Source organism: Mytilus galloprovincialis, chromosome 5 (assembly GCF_965363235.1).
Source record: "Mytilus galloprovincialis chromosome 5, xbMytGall1.hap1.1, whole genome shotgun sequence".
In the NCBI taxonomy this organism is placed as follows: Eukaryota; Metazoa; Mollusca; class Bivalvia; order Mytilida; family Mytilidae; genus Mytilus; species Mytilus galloprovincialis.
The window spans coordinates 32,270,533-32,289,083 of record NC_134842.1 but is presented as its reverse complement, the minus strand read 5'-3'; the positions used below and the strand labels follow the sequence as shown (position 1 = coordinate 32,289,083).

The following is an 18,551-nucleotide window of genomic DNA, read 5'->3' as shown; positions in this document are numbered from 1 at the left end:
GATATATTTGTTATACAAATAAAGATGTCATCAAAGTTCATCAAATAAATCAAATATTTGTTATCTGTTGCTTCCGTCCGTAATGCGTGTATTGACTTTCTTCATTGATATGAACAGTGTATAACTGCAGTGCTGAGCTTTTGAATTGAAGTGTTATCATCACTAATTCTCACACATTTGTGTACGACCGTCTGTTAATGCTATAGATAGTTTCTCGTAGAAAATTTCCTCTGAATTATACGGAGCCTCGGTATCAGATGGCCATACAATACAGACGACCTTGTACCAGATTTCTTTCAAGGCTTTGGGAAGTTTGTCTTTTTTAATGTCATACATCAGTATAACAATAACCATCGATTCACGACCCTCTCTGAATGCATGCATTCTAGTCATTTCTACTTCGTACGTGCCCCAGCTACTCTTTAGGAAATCCTCAGTGATTACGAATATAACCTTTCTGCTTGAATTGATAGCTTTGACGACACACTCAGCAATATCCACTCCAACTAAGAAATCCTTATCATCTAGACAGAAACTGAATCCTTTCGTCTGCAACCTATCGTGCAGACTTTTAACCCAAATTTTGTCGTAATGGCTGTATGAAATAAATGCATCATAATTGAATTCTTCCAGAAGAGGCTGGTAATGCCTAAGTTTCATCTTAATTCGCAGAAAGAAATATTCAAATGCAAATCGGTAGCGATAGTATACTATTCCAAAGATTAATGCCAAAATTGTAAAAGAAGTAATACTACTTGCCAAAGTTATCCATAATTCCGTTTGGCAACTAATTTCATATGTTTTTAAATTTCGCAAAAAATGAGACAAAATTGCAAGGGTCCCATTTTGGAGGACGCATTCAATTTCATTAACATCACTTATAAATCCTGAGCGGTTCACCCATTTAAGAAAACGTAACGTATTACATGAACATTCAATCGGATTTCCAAGAAGAAATACACGTGAAGGTTTTATTATGTTTAGTAGGGCCATATTGTCATCACTAAGACACGAAAATCTATTGTATTTTAGACTGATTTGTTGAATAGTATTCGGTTTCGGCGGAAAGTTTGGTAGCGATTGAAGGTTGTTTTTGTCCAATATGATAGAAAGTTTTTGTCTGAAAGGATGATGAAATAAGTCATTAGGAAGAGAATTTATACAATTTTTCGTCAGGTCAATCCTTTGAAGATCTAAATTCATCTTTAGAAATTCGGAGGCATTTTTAAGGGAATTCAACCCGATTCCAAGATAAGAATCTTGTGCAATGAGATTAATCAGTTTAGGAAAATGTTCCAGCAGATTAACACTCAAAACTTTGCAAATGAATCCTGACATATCCAAATGCTCTAAATTTTCCATTCCATAAATCGTACCATCGCAATCTCGGAGTGTTATGTTAGCCATATTCACAATTTTTAAATTTGATCCGTTGATAATAGTTAGATTCGCAATTCTCCTACTATTATATAATCTAACGTGCGAATGGAAATCCAATTGTTCTAATGTTTTTGGTAGGCAAAATGAGTAAGAAACGTCATTTTCACTCGATCGTTTTACTCTTTTGTCCCTTGCTATCACATGTGGAGTTCTGATTATTTTCAAATGTTTAAATGCACAAAATGCAAAAACATAACTATCTCTGCTGTCGAACAGTAAATCAATATTTAATTCTTCTAAACAATTCTCTTTATATCCATATCTTAAAAAAGGTCCCAACTTTATGCCAAGTATACTATCACCAATCAAATTTAACTTTTGTAGACATATTTCTTGAAGAACTGCGAAATGTCTATGGCCTAACACAAACCCGTTTATATGTGGATTATTAGTGATGCTTATTTCTGTCATATTTTTACCTTTGAAAACCTTAAAAGATTTGAATATACTGCCAATAGTGTCATAGTCAGCTAACCTTGACATAATCTTTATTTTTAGTGTCTTTAACGTTGAAAAGGAAATGAACGTATCTGGTGCTAAGGAAACCACCTGATCAAGTGACAATGCTTCTATTTTTAGACACTTTAATTCGTTAAATGAATTGTCTGAGTATGCTTCCCTGTGCATTCCAAAAATTTTAAGATTCTTTAACTTTGATAAATCACAAAGACATTTATTTATTTGATGTCGTTCTCGAAGATCAATTCCTAGCGTATTCAATGACCTTACTCGAGATATTTCAACCTGCAAAAATGTATATTCGTCGTTGAAAAGGTTATCATCTATTGCTAAATCCTGGAGCGAGATTAAATCTTGAAATATTTTCTCATGAAGAGAATTTGATGCTAATTTATTAGTTCTTAGGTTGAGGTATGTGAGTTCGGCTAGTCCAGCAAATGCACCCCGTTCAATTATTCTCAGTAAATTATTTGACAGATCTAAGCGTTTTAGGTGTTTCGATTTCTGGAAAGACCATGCAGGAACTACTTGTAAATAATTTCCACGAAGAATAAGTTGGGTTGTAGAAATGTGCAGGAAATCAGGCATTGATGTTAAATTTTTCAAAGAACAATCTATGAGGTTGACATCCTGATTGTTTATTGTACTGCATCTGGCCTTTATTAAACCTGCAGAAGTAGAAACAAAACCAATATCATATAATATGTTTATCATTAGAATAAACAAATATATATGTTGTTCGATTGAGTATTTCTTTAACATGTTTAAAGTTCAATAAAAAAACTGATGATTAAAACAGGTAATTTCTTCTTACAACATAATCAAATGAAAAAATCCTATATCGACTTTTTTTTAACGTCTTTGTACTAATGTGTCAAATTTGCACTAAATTATATAAAGACTTTAGATAGATCAGAGGTCTTCCGCCATCTTGATTGTTACATATAAAAAAAAACCTGTAGAAATCTTAAATTAAAGGTTAAATTTTCAAAGAAACATGTTATCAATAAGTACTTCTTTTTGATTTTGATGCAGAAAATATGTGTTTTATCATATTTTTTCAACTGAATATTTTTGGTAGAATTCAAGTATTTCCATATAAGGAAAGGCAACTTAAATAATGTTACTTTATAAGAAATGTGTGATGAGTTTATTTATTATGTTTTGTAGCAAGGAACCCTTTTTTTAATTCATGATAGCTCATTTTAAGGATGATAAGAGCTCACCGTGCGATGAATCGGCTCTGATTGACACGGGGTGGCGATATTGAAGCGGAGAAAAACGATGACGACAACTTCAAGTATCAAAATGTATTTTTTCAGAATTGTTTGTACCACATAATATATTGCACGGAAGAAACCGAACCATAATCTTTTTCCTGCAAGCAGAAGTAGACGTTTTTAGTGATCTGTTTTTTAAAACACCTTTCCCTTATTTTCCGTGTTACATATTTCGAGGCTTCATATGCAAGTTTTAGGATAAAACACTACTTTCGACGAAATTTCCTATATAATTTATATTGAAGTCAATTCCTATTATATATTGTAGTTAATTCCTATTATGCAATGTAACCAATCCCAACTTCTCAGTAAACAATTATTCGTTTATAAACTACGTTTTCATCGAAATATAATATGCATTATTTCGACCTCTATCTGATTCCTTGTAATTCAAATACACCTATTCTGTTCTGATAACAAATAACAAACTTAAGGTATTTCATTTGACACATATTTTAGTCTTTTAAAGTGCTTTTTTTTAAATTCTAAAAATGAAGACAAGACCTCAAAGTAAACAAATAATATAATATGAAGAGCTGTTACATGGTATTTGTCTTCGTTGTATACGTATAAAGCACACAACTGTTGAATAGCACAAATATGAATACAAACGGGTGTACCCGATTCATTATGTACAAACGTTTATTTCTAAATAAAGTTGCACAGGAAAGAAACTTAATGCTATAAACAGATCAATCTTTTTTATTATCTTTGTTTCAATGTCGTAAACGGAAAAAAGTAAATATATTCTTTTTTTTTAAAGCCTCTACCCCTTGGGACTCAATATCTGACACCCAGAACGACACATTATATTTTGATGAAAAAGTAGTTTTTAAACCAATAATTGTTTACTAAGAAGTTGTTTCGCATCAAACTGTCTGATTGTTACGAATCAAAAGGTATGTTTGTCCCACATACGTTTACTTGTTAACTGTTCTTTGATAAACAGTGTAGTTGGTGTTCGTTTCGCAATATCAAATGAAAATAATAATTGAACCTCAATTCAATATTCTAATTAAGTATCATCACTCAATAATTTCATGAGCATTTGTTTATATCAATTTGATAAATGTAAATATGAATTTTTGTACAAGCCTTTCATTTAAATGTTTACATTATTCTTAGTTTTAAAATTATTTACAAAATTTCCTTGCATTTATAGATTCGCTTTCAAACATTTCTAAATGATTTTACCTCTAGCAGTATTAATGATTCGTAATTTATTTCGACATTTAATAGGAGCAACTTAATTATTTCTAATTCGAAATACCACCATTTACTCTCATTTTAAAAAGAACTATACAAATATTTATCAAATATGATGTTTTTGAAAATGATATTTGAAAGCTTCAAAGGGTAACATGACGGAACTATGATGTGGTATGATGTCAACACAGACATTGTAGAATCAAATCCTACTCGTGGCCGGTGTGTTCGACTCGAAACGTAGGTGACTAGGAGTGACTTTTCTGTTTCCTGATTCAGGTCGGAGTTTTTTTCATGTACTCTCTCATCTTCCACCAATAACAATGTTACGCAACGATAAGTCATGATAAGTCAAGAATGCTAAAAGTAGCATTAAACACCACCAATCAACAATTGATCACGAATGGATCAAATTAAATAACAACAGAGGAGTGAACAATTACAATCAAATGAATAGTCATAAAAATTTAACAACCAAAAAATAACAATAAAATTGGCTCGGAGAGTATTTATATTACTCCTTTCAACATTCAAATTATAGAAGCTTTGTACAACTTCGTTCTAGCATTTTTGTCTGGTTTGGCCTATGAATAAAATTGGTGCACCGGAAAGTGATCATTCATTTTTTCTCCTTTGATAATATCGAAATCTTTGTCAACTTTAAGCAAAGTTATAAAAAGGTCAAATTTAGTAGGTGAAAACACAATTACGGGAATCAAATTAGTCAGGAATATAAACATCTTATCTTCATAGACATTTTGTAAATAACAGCCCTATTCCCCAATTTTTAATAAAAGAAAGAGAACTCACCTACTAGCAGTATACATCGACACATTGCCATTAAAACTGCAGACATTTTCATCGTCTGTATGATATTTGTTACAAGCTGTAGTAAACCTCTTTACATTGTTATTTAATAAAACAGGTAAGAACTAAGACGAAAAACAAATTACCTAAAATATGGTCGATTAACGTCCGGGAACACGATATATCCGAATAAAACAGATGTGGTATATACTTCAATGAGTACGATTCCGTCGCCCACAAGGTTCTAAAAAACCTGAAATTGCATTTAAATGTGTTGTATAGATCTTGTTTGATATTGATAAGAAAAAAGAAAGAGAAAGAGAGAGAGAGAAAGTTAACAATATTTTCCGATTATTGTCAAAAAAGTGCTTACACATGACATACAGGATACAACTTACAAGTGTCTTTCATTTATCCTTTGAAAAAAATCATAATAAAGACAGTCGTTTGGAAACCGATAATTTGTTTAAATGTTATCACAAGAATAGATGAAGATATGATGGCGGAAGATTTACAATATTATATGTATAATTTATGTTTGAAATTTGATGTTTATGGGTTTAGGACTTTTCATTTTTCATTCATTTGTAAACGACAATGATCTGTAACCCAAATGTATTTCATCAAAACAATCTGTTAAGTAATTGGGTTTTAAAATAGTGTATTGATCTGGTCATATTTCTAAATTGCGGTTAACGATCTTTACAAATTTAAAAAGCTTTGTTCAAGGGGATATTTTGTTCCTTTATATGTTTTGTGAAATTCAATGCAGAAAGTTATCACGGTGGTTCCTAGCGGTAATACTTCCTTATTTTGACTTTTATCAAGTATTTCATTACATAGACGTCTACTTTATTTGGTCAGGAGGAGAGTTGTATTGTTGCCAATCATACCACATCTTCTTACTTTTATATCGACACTCCACACCATTCCGCAATACAATTTGGGCGAGTCATTCCAAAAGGTTTAGTTTATTTCCGAATGTTATTGAATAGATGTTCCTATATATTCTTAGTATCAAATGGAAGAAAATTAAAGATTATCATTTCGAATTGAACAGTGCAGCTTAATATATTGAACCAGTATGTCTACTAAACATTTGAAATTGAGCATTCTGAAATACATATACCCGTCCGCATTCTTTTGTGCTGATCACATCGCTCAACGGTATTTGCCATAATTCTTTTTCGTTTATTATTTTTGGAACATTATAATCGGTATCCACTATAGCCATCAAGGTATGGTAACATTTAGACTGATATAGTGATACTAGAACGAAAAGTTCGTGGTATGAAAAAAAGGTTTTGCGTGAAACATTTTTCTTGATTTCGGTCATTGAAACAGTTATAAAATGTCCATACAGATACCAATCAAGTTATATTTCTCAGTCATACAAAGCATTGATTACTTGCTCTTCATTCGCCATACCTTGTCCACGTTGTTCTAATGCATTTTGTGTTCTCGGGTATTTGACCTTGGACATCAATGAGAAAAAACATAAATTGCAGAAATGCGAAAAACAAATTGTACATATCAATCTCGTTTTAAAAAGATTAAATTATATATTGAATCAAAATGTATATAAGTTCGATGTGGGATATGCTTCAATGGGTACGCTTCCGTCTATCATATAGTTTAAGATTAAATAAATAACAGTATATACAAATTTCAATATATAGAAATTGATCAGTATTGATTGCATGTTATGATCATGATGATAATCAAAGAGAGGGCTATAATATTCAGGAATAGAAAAAATCGAACAATATCAATTTATAATATATTGATCTGATAAAGAGGTAGGCGTGTTAACTTAGTATTTATTTTCTTGCTTTGCTATAAAATCACGTTGAATTTATGAACGTAAATACAAACTATAAATACATATAGATTGCAAACGCTTTCAAGCTTAAGGTGATAAGGCTAATTTAATATCTTTGGGTAGTCAACTATATGTTTTACTTATATGTGATACTTTGGAAAAAACAAATCATTATTATCATGCTTTTACCTTTTAAAATGGACAAATGATCTAAAAAATCCTTTTTTTCTTCTTTTCCTTTCACACAAATCCAAATTGCTTTATTTCTAGTCAATACAATTAAGAAAGGAAATTGGGAATGTGTCAACGTGACAACAGCCCGACCATAGAGCACACAACAGCCGAAGACCACCAATAGGTCTACAATGTATATAGAAACTCCTGCAACCGTAGATGTCCTTCACCTGGTCCCTTAAAAAGTATGAATATTAGTACAGTGATAATGGACGTCATACTAAACTCGGAATTATACACAAGAAACTAAAATTAAAAAGCATACAAGACAAACAAAGGCCAGAGGCTCCTGACTTGGGACAGGCGCAAAATTGCGGCAGGGTTAAACATGTTTATGAGATCTCAACCCTCCCCCTATACCTCTAGCCAATGTAGAAAATAACACATTCATTTTGTGTATGATGATTACATGCAACCGTTAAAATGTGAAAATCAGTATGATGCAGACTCATCCTAATACAGAATAAAATGTTAGTATGAATACAATTGGCATGTCGGTTATGTATAATTACGCTAGATGAATATTTATTAATATTAATTATTTACTTTTACTGAACAATGTTCTTGAGTGGTAGTAGAAAGCATGAGATGCCAAGGAAGAGAGCTATCATTTCTGGAAAATTGCAGATAAGGAATACATTCCTATACAATAATCAGAACAAATTAAGAAACCGTATAGGAATGAACATCGTGAATGGTTCCAGATAATGGTTTGGTCAAATACAGCTAATCCATTTGCAGTATGATAAAAGTAAAATATCAAAAATACCAAACTCTATTATAAATGTCACCTATACAACTCACACTATAACTGACTGTGCAATATTAAAAGTTAAAATTGACGTAGCTGGATACAATTTTCCGCAATGTATTCATTGAAAACTATCACACCTAAGAAGAACAAATTATAAGGAAGCCAGTAGTGTGGAAACCGATAATTTGTTAAAATTTTATCACAAGAATAAGAATAGATAATATAGCGAAAGAATAACAATTTAATAGGTTTAAGTTATTTTTGAAATTTGATTCTTTATATTTTTTCATGACAACAAATTAACCAAAACGTAATGCATCATTACAAACCGGGAAGTAATTCAGTTTTAAGTAGTGTAATACATGTAACCTGTTCATATTTCTAAATTATTGTTAAATAGTTATCAAAGGTACTAGGCTTACAATTTGATATGCAAGACGCGCGGTTTTGTCTACATAAGACTTATCAGTGAGGCTAATAACAAAATAGTTAGAAAGCCAAACAAGTATAACGTTGAAGAGCATCAAGACCCCAAAATTCCAAATACGGGTAAGGTAATATATGCCTGGATAAGAAAATCTTTAGTTTTGCGAATAGCTAATACTTTTGCAAACAGTTAATTAGAAAAAATCTATATAATTGATATTCATGTCAACACCGAAGTGATGGCTACTGGGCTGGTTAAAGATCTTTAAAATTTTTAATTTTGTGCAAGACGATATTTTTGTCCCTATAATGATTTTTGTAGCTGTGATACTTAATATTTTTCTCTACTATAATCAAGTATAAAATGAAATAAATCTCCACGTCATTTGATCTAATCAAGAGTTACCTTATAATGTTTATATCGACGGGTCCAGACCAAAAATACAATATAGTGAATACAAAGCATAACTATGATAAAACTAAAATAAAGTATTTCGATTCTGATAATAATGGTAATTTATATATCCGATGTGTATGAGTGTAGAGCGTTTGTATAGGCTCATCCATGAACATCCCTTTACATTTATTTGTTTGTTAACAAGAAGACAACATGCAAGCGTTTTTTTCTGAGAGGGTTTTGAACATGCAATATAAACGTTTCCGTATCTAGGTCAAATACATCAATTGCGAATTTTGACACATTGCAGTCATTGTATATCTATTAGTAACAACACGTGCATCATTTGAGCGTTAGAAATTGTTTTAAGATAATGAAAAATATAAAACGCATGCAAATTTCATTGTCTGCAGTAGTCAATATACGCATTTGCAAACAAGTTTTATCGGGTTTATTTACAGAGCGAAAGATGCACGTCATATTAGAATTTCATATGACTGTGTCATTGAATAGGAGTTCCTTCATTTTATTAGTTTCCATTGCATGAAAATTGACCTGTATTGTCACTTAGCGTAGCAGTTCCTTTAACCATGTTTACAGTTTTAAGTATACCTTTAATTCTATATTTTTTTTTTTAATATTAATGTTATAAAAATACAAGATTGTCCGTCGTTTAGTTTAAAATCGGTATTCATGACCATTAAGTCTTGTCGATCACTTCTGCTATTTAAATTTTGTATTATAGTTTTTAAGATAATGGACAAAATTTAAAAGTTGATAAAATAGTTAATTTAAAGCAAAAACTTGAATCAAAAGTCGACAAACCTTGTCCGGACTATTCACTTGTCTGTAGATCTTGGCTTGTACATATTCCCTAGTTTTAATTTCTCTCTATCTGCTTTAGTTTTCAAAAAGTATAATCAAAGAATTGTCCTTTAAGGTTAGTTACTCCTTTAAAGAGTCAGCTGACAATTCAAGCCATTCAACTAATGTCAGTGTTGATTGATTGATTAGTGTTTAACCAAAACAAACTGTATCTGCTATTTTGCGGCGTTTATGTTTAATTGATGTAGGGAGACGGGATGCCCGGAGAGAATCATTGAGCCTGGGTTTGAAAACTCATAATGCTAGGAGTCGAGGACCCTGAATCATTTTGTAGATTTTGTTTCCAGATATTTTATGCTTGAAAGGTTTCTATCCCTATCTTATATATGATGAAAAAATGCAGACAAAATTTTCATTCAAGGGCAAAAGCTACAATAAGTAGTAAAATAAAGATTGCTGCCAACTTCTTTTTTTTGATGATTTTGTTTTCCTTTTTTGCTGTTCGCAGTACCTACATGTTCATCATACATTTCAAGATGAAATGCAAAAGCAAAAAAGGAGAAAAAACCACTGGTATAATTTAACTTTTACTTTTAAGGCTGTCACTCTTACAAGAAGCGTTCTAAGAGTTTCTACGTATTAACAAGCAGTTACATCTCATTATTCTTAACTTTTTTGCCGTTACATCTCATTACTCTCAACTTTTTTGCCACATCATCGTTTCTTTATCTATAGCCAATTTTAACATGATAAACACAATTTTCATTTTAGCAGTATTTAAACCCTGTCGGAAATATTGGTTGTAATGAAGATCGGAATCATCATACACAGTTTGAAACTTGATAACAAAATGATTATTCTGACAAAGTTTTGTTCAATTAAGCCAAGTAGTTTCAGAGACGATTTTCAAAATGGAACACATACGATGGACGCCAAGTGATCCCATTAGATCAGTTCAATCTTTCGGTCAGGTCAGCTGAAAATGATGAATTGCGGGAGTTATAAGAAAAAAAAACCAGGAATAAGTAATAGCTGGCTGAAAGAAGGAATGCGTAAGAGATGTTCATACTGAAAATTTGTTCTTGACTATGAGTTAAAAAAAAACTAAATACATTTTGTTAACAAATATGTAATAAATTAAAGATCATAAATCTTTGCAAAACACTAATTCGTGTGTCAAACCTATACATTTGTTGTATTATATACTATTTCATTTTGTTGTATTAAAAGTTGATATAAAAGCGTTCTTTTAACACTTAGTTACATATATATAATTTGGCTTTCGAAAACATACTTTTCATATCAAATTAAGCACATGCAGATGTCATGAACTACAACACTTACATAACAGTTTTAAAAACTTCAATGTTCTAACAAAAGTTATTGTAGTCATTAAGGAACATATTACAATCACAAACGTTAATCAGATATTGTTTTATTACAAGCACTGCTGTTGTTTATTTTTAGAAAGGCTCATTCATTTCCCTAACTATCTGTACGTTTTTATCTCTACTTTTTAATTTTTGGGGTGATATAGGCTCATCAACGTTTGAATGATTTTTGAATGTTCAAATAATTCTTTTATAAATTACACTGAAAAAACATTCATTGTCAAAATGTGTATCAGTTGCAGTTAAATTGGTACCGGTGTGTGCTACCATTGAGTAGAACCTCTACTGATGGACTGTCCATGCAATTATCATAATCGTTCTTATAATCACAACCAGAATATTTCTTAATCGGTGATATATTAATGGTTCTGATGGGTACATAACGTTGATCTTATCAGAAAAATTATTTGAAAAAAATTTCTAAAATTTTACGATGGGTCCCAAATGTGTAGCAAAGTCTGGCTACCATTGACATTTTTCTTATTGGGTTTGTGTTGCACAGTGTAATGATTTCTATGTTGTGTTTGTTTAATATTATTGATCTTTCGTTTTTTATGGTTTTTTGTTTTGCTTTGGATTGGCAGTTTTATTTTCGACTAATGAGTTTGAATGTCCCTTTAGTGTTGTTAACTATAATATAGTATAAATAGAACAACCGTATGTTTTCTTAAACATATATTTTATTTTGACTTGATAAGAACCAGAATGAAAGTTCTCGACAAAGCATTGTATTCTATATGAATGTAAGCATCGTACACATTTATGCTTTTAGACAAAATATAGTAATTATTTATTGACCTTATTGTAAATAATGCTTCATGCTTTGATAAACATGATAAATGTTTCAAAGTTTTTGTCATTTTAAAATTTGATTCACTAGACAAATGTCTCACAGACGGTCAACAGGATCAAGATTCCACACATATGTTTTTCAATTAGAATCGTTCAATGCATTATAGGTTGCATTTCTGTAAATATTGACAATGCAATTTCCCATAGGAACTCCTTTTAAGGCTAAAACTGTACCACTTTTACTATGAAGTTTTGAAAAATCTTAACCTAGAATTGAAAGATGATATGCACTACAAATTCTTTCAAAGGTCAAAATATAGGGATGTGCGGCATATTTTCAACGTTTATATGCCCTGAACTTCTCAGATTTTAAACAAACACTAATTTTCTTAACTTAACTTCCCCTACATCGAATGAAGGGTTACCACAGATTTCAATATAAACAATATGCACATGTTCTGGTAACATTCCCAAGTTCTGTCTCTATGAGGTGCAACAAACAGATCAGAACTGGGAACCAGTTTGTAAACAAAATTAATTTTCTATAAATATTCTAGATCTCCCCAAAAGAGACGTGGTTTGAGAAACAGCTGTATTTACAAAATGCAACCTTTAATTATTCTACATCAACTATTTCTTTTTTGTTAATTTTAATAAAACACTGACAAAAAATGTAAAGTTTGTTTTAACATAAAATATATTTAAAAATTTTTTATCAAATAAATCGCATACAATTATGTTAACATGTATTCGTAACGGATTTGATATAATATATATATTATTTGTGTATCGTCTTTACTTTTCAAGAGTTGGATATTTGACTTTTACATTGAAATGTTTTCAACACTTAATCTCATACCACCATCTAATAATGCTATACATAGTTTCTTGTAAAACATTTCTCAGAGTTATACGGAGTTTCTGGAAGTGCCATGCATCGGATGTGGATACTAGAAATTCTCAAAGATCGTTTAGAGTACATATAATTTAAGATTATTTTCATCTTGCAAAACTATTAAAACATTTGACTTTTCTTCCACTCTTGAGAAAACCTCCACAAGAGACCAAAATGAAGTTGAATCATTCCTTTGTAAATTTTACGAACGCCATCACGAGTTGGTAGACTCTTATGCAATAACCGCGTTTAACAGATGGTATTGGATTTGTTCCTTGTGTACACTCTCCTTCCCTTTTCACGAATGTGATCTACCGAATATGACTTTTTACAAGATTTGTAATAAAGTAAACAAAACATGTGGAGCAGTATCCACCTGCCCTTCCAGAGCACCTTCGATTACTCTCAGTTTTTTGCGGGGTTCGTGTTGCTTAGTTTGTAGTTTTCTATTTTGCATCTTGTGTACTATTATTTGTCGGTTTGTCTTTTTCGTTTATACCCATGGCGTTGTCAGTTTATCTTCGGACTTAAAGTTTAACTGTCCCTCTGGTATCTTTCGCTCATCTTTTAAAAAGGCCTTAGTTGAAATACATTCCCAATGAATAACACAACATGATAAGTGCTAATAAAATTTTCAAGCAGTAAAGTTGACGTAGGAAAGTAGTTATTACAAAGCTACGTATTGACACATCAAAAAGCATTGAAGTTTTATATCTTTTTAAACTTACTTTTGAAAAACGTTAAAGCTATAGAAAGGCGGCTAAAAGTTGTCAGTGAATTATAGACAACAATGATTAGTGCTTAAAGGCATAAAGAATTACTCTCTGAATGTCCAATGTTAATTTAGCTATCTGCAGACATGTGTATCTGCTGATATATGATATGCATTGACACATATTCGCACTTTTACATATTAAATTAACAGCCTGTGGTAAAATGTGTTTGTGTCGTAACTCACTAGCAAATGTTTTGAGATACAAAATATTTGTTCTATTTGTACGTTTTTCGATTGTGACATTTTGATTGTAGGTGGTGCATGTGTAACGGAGACTCTTAACTATGTTGACGCAATGGTCTCGCTATTCTTTATTTCTTTATTCGTATATAACTAGCGGATGAACGAGACTTGAACATTAGTAAATTACTGCACGTTGCTCGTAATATGTATACCTATACGTATTCAAAGATCAAAAGAGAGTAGCTTTTATCAGGGGCCTATAAATAACACCATTAGCTTATACCTTTTGTCGATTTTCAGATGAACTAGAATGAATAACCAAGCATATCAAAATTGTCTATCAGATAATATTATCGCATTTGAACAGGTTTAAACAGATTTGATCTAGTTCTAGATATGTACTTTCTGGTTATAAGAATTGTTTAATTTAGGAAGAAACGGTTGTAAAAGATTTAAAGAGTAAAAATGTTTATTTATAATGAAAGAAATAGATACGTTTTTCTTGTTTACTGCAATAATGTGTCTGAAAAAGATGTATGTTTCAACGTTTCAATGTTTTTGGAGCAGTTCATTCAAACGCTTGATCGAACCGAATATTCAAGATAAAACTGTAGATGAGAAACAGAATTTTGATTTGAAAAAGGATTGATTGACAGTTGTTTCAAGAGATTCTAAATGAAGTGTCATCGGTACATTTTGGAATTATGTTTAAGACTAGGGTCGATATTAATTAAAAATAACGTGGACATATTTCTTTGATAATGAAATTGGTGCGTTGCTTGTTTATGTATGTACATTATATGCATACAGATAAATCCAACCCAGATTTGGCAATAGATAAACTTTTTAAAGTTTAAGTTTTAAAGTTTTCTAGAAAGAAAAAAAATATTGATTGAGTTATATTTTAATTTCCTCTTCATCTCCTACGACAATAATTTGATAAAGAAAAGTACCCTCACGATAAAGGAAGTCAGTCAACTTTTATAAGAGGAAGAGATTGTCATCAAAATTAAATTTCGTTTGTACAATTAAACCCTTGTGTTTGATCACCTTATTTTTTCCGATATCAAAAGTTATTGTAATACGATGCGACATTACGATACAGGAAGTATTTGAATTGAAAACTGCTTCTATACGTAGAATTTCCTTCTCATGTTTTGGAGGGATGGGGTCCTTCGTTAAAGTCACTTTTCTCTATTAATTTTTTACATTTCTGTTGATTTTGTTTTCTTATATTCCTAATTTTCCTCATTGCTCTATTTATAGATAAACAGTCTAGTACAATATCGTTTATCAAATAGTTAAATTAATCATCTCCTTGGTGATACACGTTTAAACATTATCAACATAATTTTAATTTTATTTGTATTTTGTGGACCCTTTATAGCTTTCTATTCGGTGTTAGCCAAATCTCACAGTTTTCGTCGGAAATCAGTGATCTATATAATAGACGGCAATTAAGTATATCAGGCACCTCTGTTGATTTAAAGTTATCATTCCGGAAGTTATTCCAATCTTTTATAATTGATTGGTTGTTTTTCTTTACCTTAGTTCATAGCTATTTGTTATATTACGACTTTCTAAAGGTGTTTTCAACATTGTCACTTATAAAAGAGGCGATGGCTGTAGTTTTTCTAGCAATCTGGACTGTTATCCTGCAAGCAGGTAAGTGATTTGTTTTATTAGAAATTATAGATAAAAAGTGCGATATTGATATTTATAACGTTTTCCTGTCAATAAGTTAAAGCATAATAGTTTGGATGCGGTTTTCAAAATAAAAGATATAAAAAAGGGCCTAAGTAAAAAAAGACTACAGAAAAAGACGAAAAAATATAAATGATAGATACATGTCTATAAATATAGTCCCTAGTATAGACAGTGTGTTCTTTTTATACACTTTCCATACTGATTTCTTCAATTTGTATGCGTCATATAGCATAATGGATGATGAAACTACACCTTAAATAAAACGGTGCATGATTTTAGGTCTAGCTTAAGTAGTTTAAAAATTAATATTCCGGAAAATGTAAAAAAAAATATTAAAGACCCCATTTATTTAAAATTGTCTATATTTTTAGTAAGAGCTGATGACTTTTTCTATAGTTTTATAATATTTGTCCCAAATGTAGTACACCACACTGTAACAACTCTATTGATAATTTTCATTTATTCTCTAATGCAAATGTCAAAGTACGGTCTTCAACACACCAAACAGCAAGCTATAAAGGGCCCAAAAACTGACAGAGTAAAACAATCAAACAGGAAAACCATTAACATTCTAATGTTTATAAAAACGAGAAACGAGACACATTTATAAACAACATCAACAAACGACACCACTTAACATCAGATTGCTGACTAAGGACAGATGCAATTGAATGTACCAGCCTTCAACTTTACCTGAAACAATAGTATATTATTATATATCACAACATAGAATATAAAAATCGAAAAACGAGAAACATTTATAAACAACACCAACAAACAACACCACTAAACATCAGGTTGCTGAGTAAGGACAGATGCAATAAAATGTACCAACCTTCAACATTACACGAAACAATGGAGGTACATCACAACATAGAAAGACACATGATACACAATATCAAATGAAATAACTTTTTTCGATCAAAAAACATATGAAAAAAAACCAAGCAAATAAACACTGAACGAATACACTCGATCTATGACACCATGTTAATACAAAATCAATACAACAGGGGGTGAGATAATAAACATTTTCAGAAAGTCAGCCAAGTCCTTGAACAAATTGCCCCTGTATATATCATATAACTATATAAACCTTGAACAAAATGCCGGCAAATAATACTGTACACAGGTAAATGAAAATAATATTGAAGAGTAATGGCGAACGGAAATATTTTTTTACAAAATTTAAGAAGTGAACATATATATAGTGATACCAATCATTATCAAAGCTGGAATAATTAAATCACAAAAAGAGAGACGAAATATAACTTTAAGAAAGTTAACAATACGTGAAAAAAAGTATTACAAAAGAGGGACGAAAGATACCAAAGGGACAGTCAAACTCATAAATCTTAAACAAACTGACAACGCCATGGCTAAAAATGAAAAAGACAAACAAACAACAGCACACATGACACAACATAAAAAACTAAAGAATAAACAACTTGAACCCCACCAAAAAAACGGAATTGAATCAACGGATCAAATCAATACGAACGTACGATTTTGAGAGTATTCGCAATTACTGAAACCTAGTGTAAGGCCAAAAACAATTAACAATAAAAAAAAGCATGCATAATTTCTATATAATTTTACAAAGTCTACATTGGTATACAAACACAAATTCCTAGTTTCTTGTGAAGTTCACTACATATAGTTATCTAATTGTTTGTAACATAATTGACAAATATTCATCAGGTAAATGCGTATGTGTACAATGTGCTCAATATGAAAAGGCTACTATAGTATATTTTATATAAAAACATCTAAGACTACGTTCTATTTTCATTGCGACAGATAAATTTGCATGACAGTAAACACAGAAAAAATCGTCACACGTAGCGGTTAAACACGAGACACGTCAGTTTTAAAAGTTTTAAGTAAGCTATTACCGTCCTTTATAAAACTGAGAGTAAATTGGGGTAATTTAGATTAGAAATAGTTAAGATGATCATAAATATCGGACAAGTAAAAAATCCAAAAACCCATAGAAAATAAGAAGTTGTGGTATGAATGCTAATGATACAAATATCCATCTAAGTCACAATGTGTAACACGCAAACAGTTGTGGGTCAAAGTACGGTCTTTCACACAGAGCATTGGCTCACAACGAACAGTAAGATACAGAGGACCCAAAATGACTAGTGTAAAAGAAATCATATAGGAAAAATACGGTATAATCTATGTAATAAAACACGAGAAACTAGAAACACTTATCAACCCCATCAACAAACACCAACCACTGAACAACAGGTTCCAAGATAAGAACAATTGCAATATTTTTTTTATACATTCGTGTGATATTGTATCTGATTAATCTTTTTATATATACAGGTTTTTCAAAGACAATGCACATTAAAATGAATGATCAGGTTATCAGCCTTATAGATTTTTCCAGGAAAAATTTAACAACAATGCCTGATGTTCTGCACAATTCTACAACAGATTTATATCTTCAAGAAAATCATTTACACGTAGTTCCCGCATGGTCTTTCCGGAAATTAAGAATATTAAAAAAAATGGATTTATCTTATAATAGAATTAGGTTTATTGAACATGGCGCCTTTGATGGACTAGTTGAACTTACCATTCTCAACCTTAGAAGTAACTTGTTAACTTCAAATTCTCTTGATGATAATATTTTTCAAGGTTTAATTTCCCTTCATGATCTATTCATACATCAAAATTATTTTTACGATAATTATACATTTTTCCAAACCGTTATATCTCGAGTAAAATCATTGGTTAAATTAAAAATCGATCTTAGCAGACAAAACCAAATAGATAAATGCCTTTGTAATTTATCAAACCTACAGGACCTGGAAATATTTGAAGCGCATGGACTGACATTGTCAGACAATTTATTTCAAAACTTAAATTGTCTTAAGATAGAAACACTATGGATTACTTTTGTGCTTTCACTAGCACCAAACACGTTCATATCTTTTCCGAATTTAAAAACGCTAAGGATACAAATACACACAGGTCTTGCTATGTACGACGTTATAAGCAACATATTTAATGCTTTGAAGATTTTCAAGGGCAGAAACATGACGGAACTAAGTATTACTGGAAATCCCCATAGAAACGGATTTGTGTTGGGTCATCGTCACTTTGCAATACTTGAAAAAATATGTCTACTGAAGTTAAACTTG

General features: G+C 31.0%; 1 protein-coding gene and 1 long non-coding RNA gene across 2 annotated transcripts; one reads left to right on the top strand and one right to left on the bottom strand.

The window, feature by feature from the left end:
• Window positions 1–162: 162 nt before the first annotated feature.
• LOC143077052 (toll-like receptor 4) lies at window positions 163–993 on the bottom strand. Its single transcript, XM_076252938.1, has one exon. It carries the CDS (start codon window positions 991–993, stop codon window positions 163–165), a length of 831 nt encoding a protein of 276 aa, XP_076109053.1.
• Window positions 994–15,255: 14,262 nt separating this feature from the next.
• Window positions 15,256–17,929, top strand: LOC143074444 (uncharacterized). Its single transcript, XR_012977862.1, has 2 exons — window positions 15,256–15,351; window positions 17,731–17,929. It is a non-coding gene; the product is annotated as an uncharacterized LOC143074444 (long non-coding RNA).
• Window positions 17,930–18,551: the final 622 nt, after the last annotated feature.

Bases quoted from the DNA above. Each gene is read 5' to 3' on its own strand.
- LOC143077052 (XM_076252938.1), bottom strand. From the start codon at position 993: ATGGCCCTACTAAACATAATAAAACCTTCACGTGTATTTCTTCTTGGA.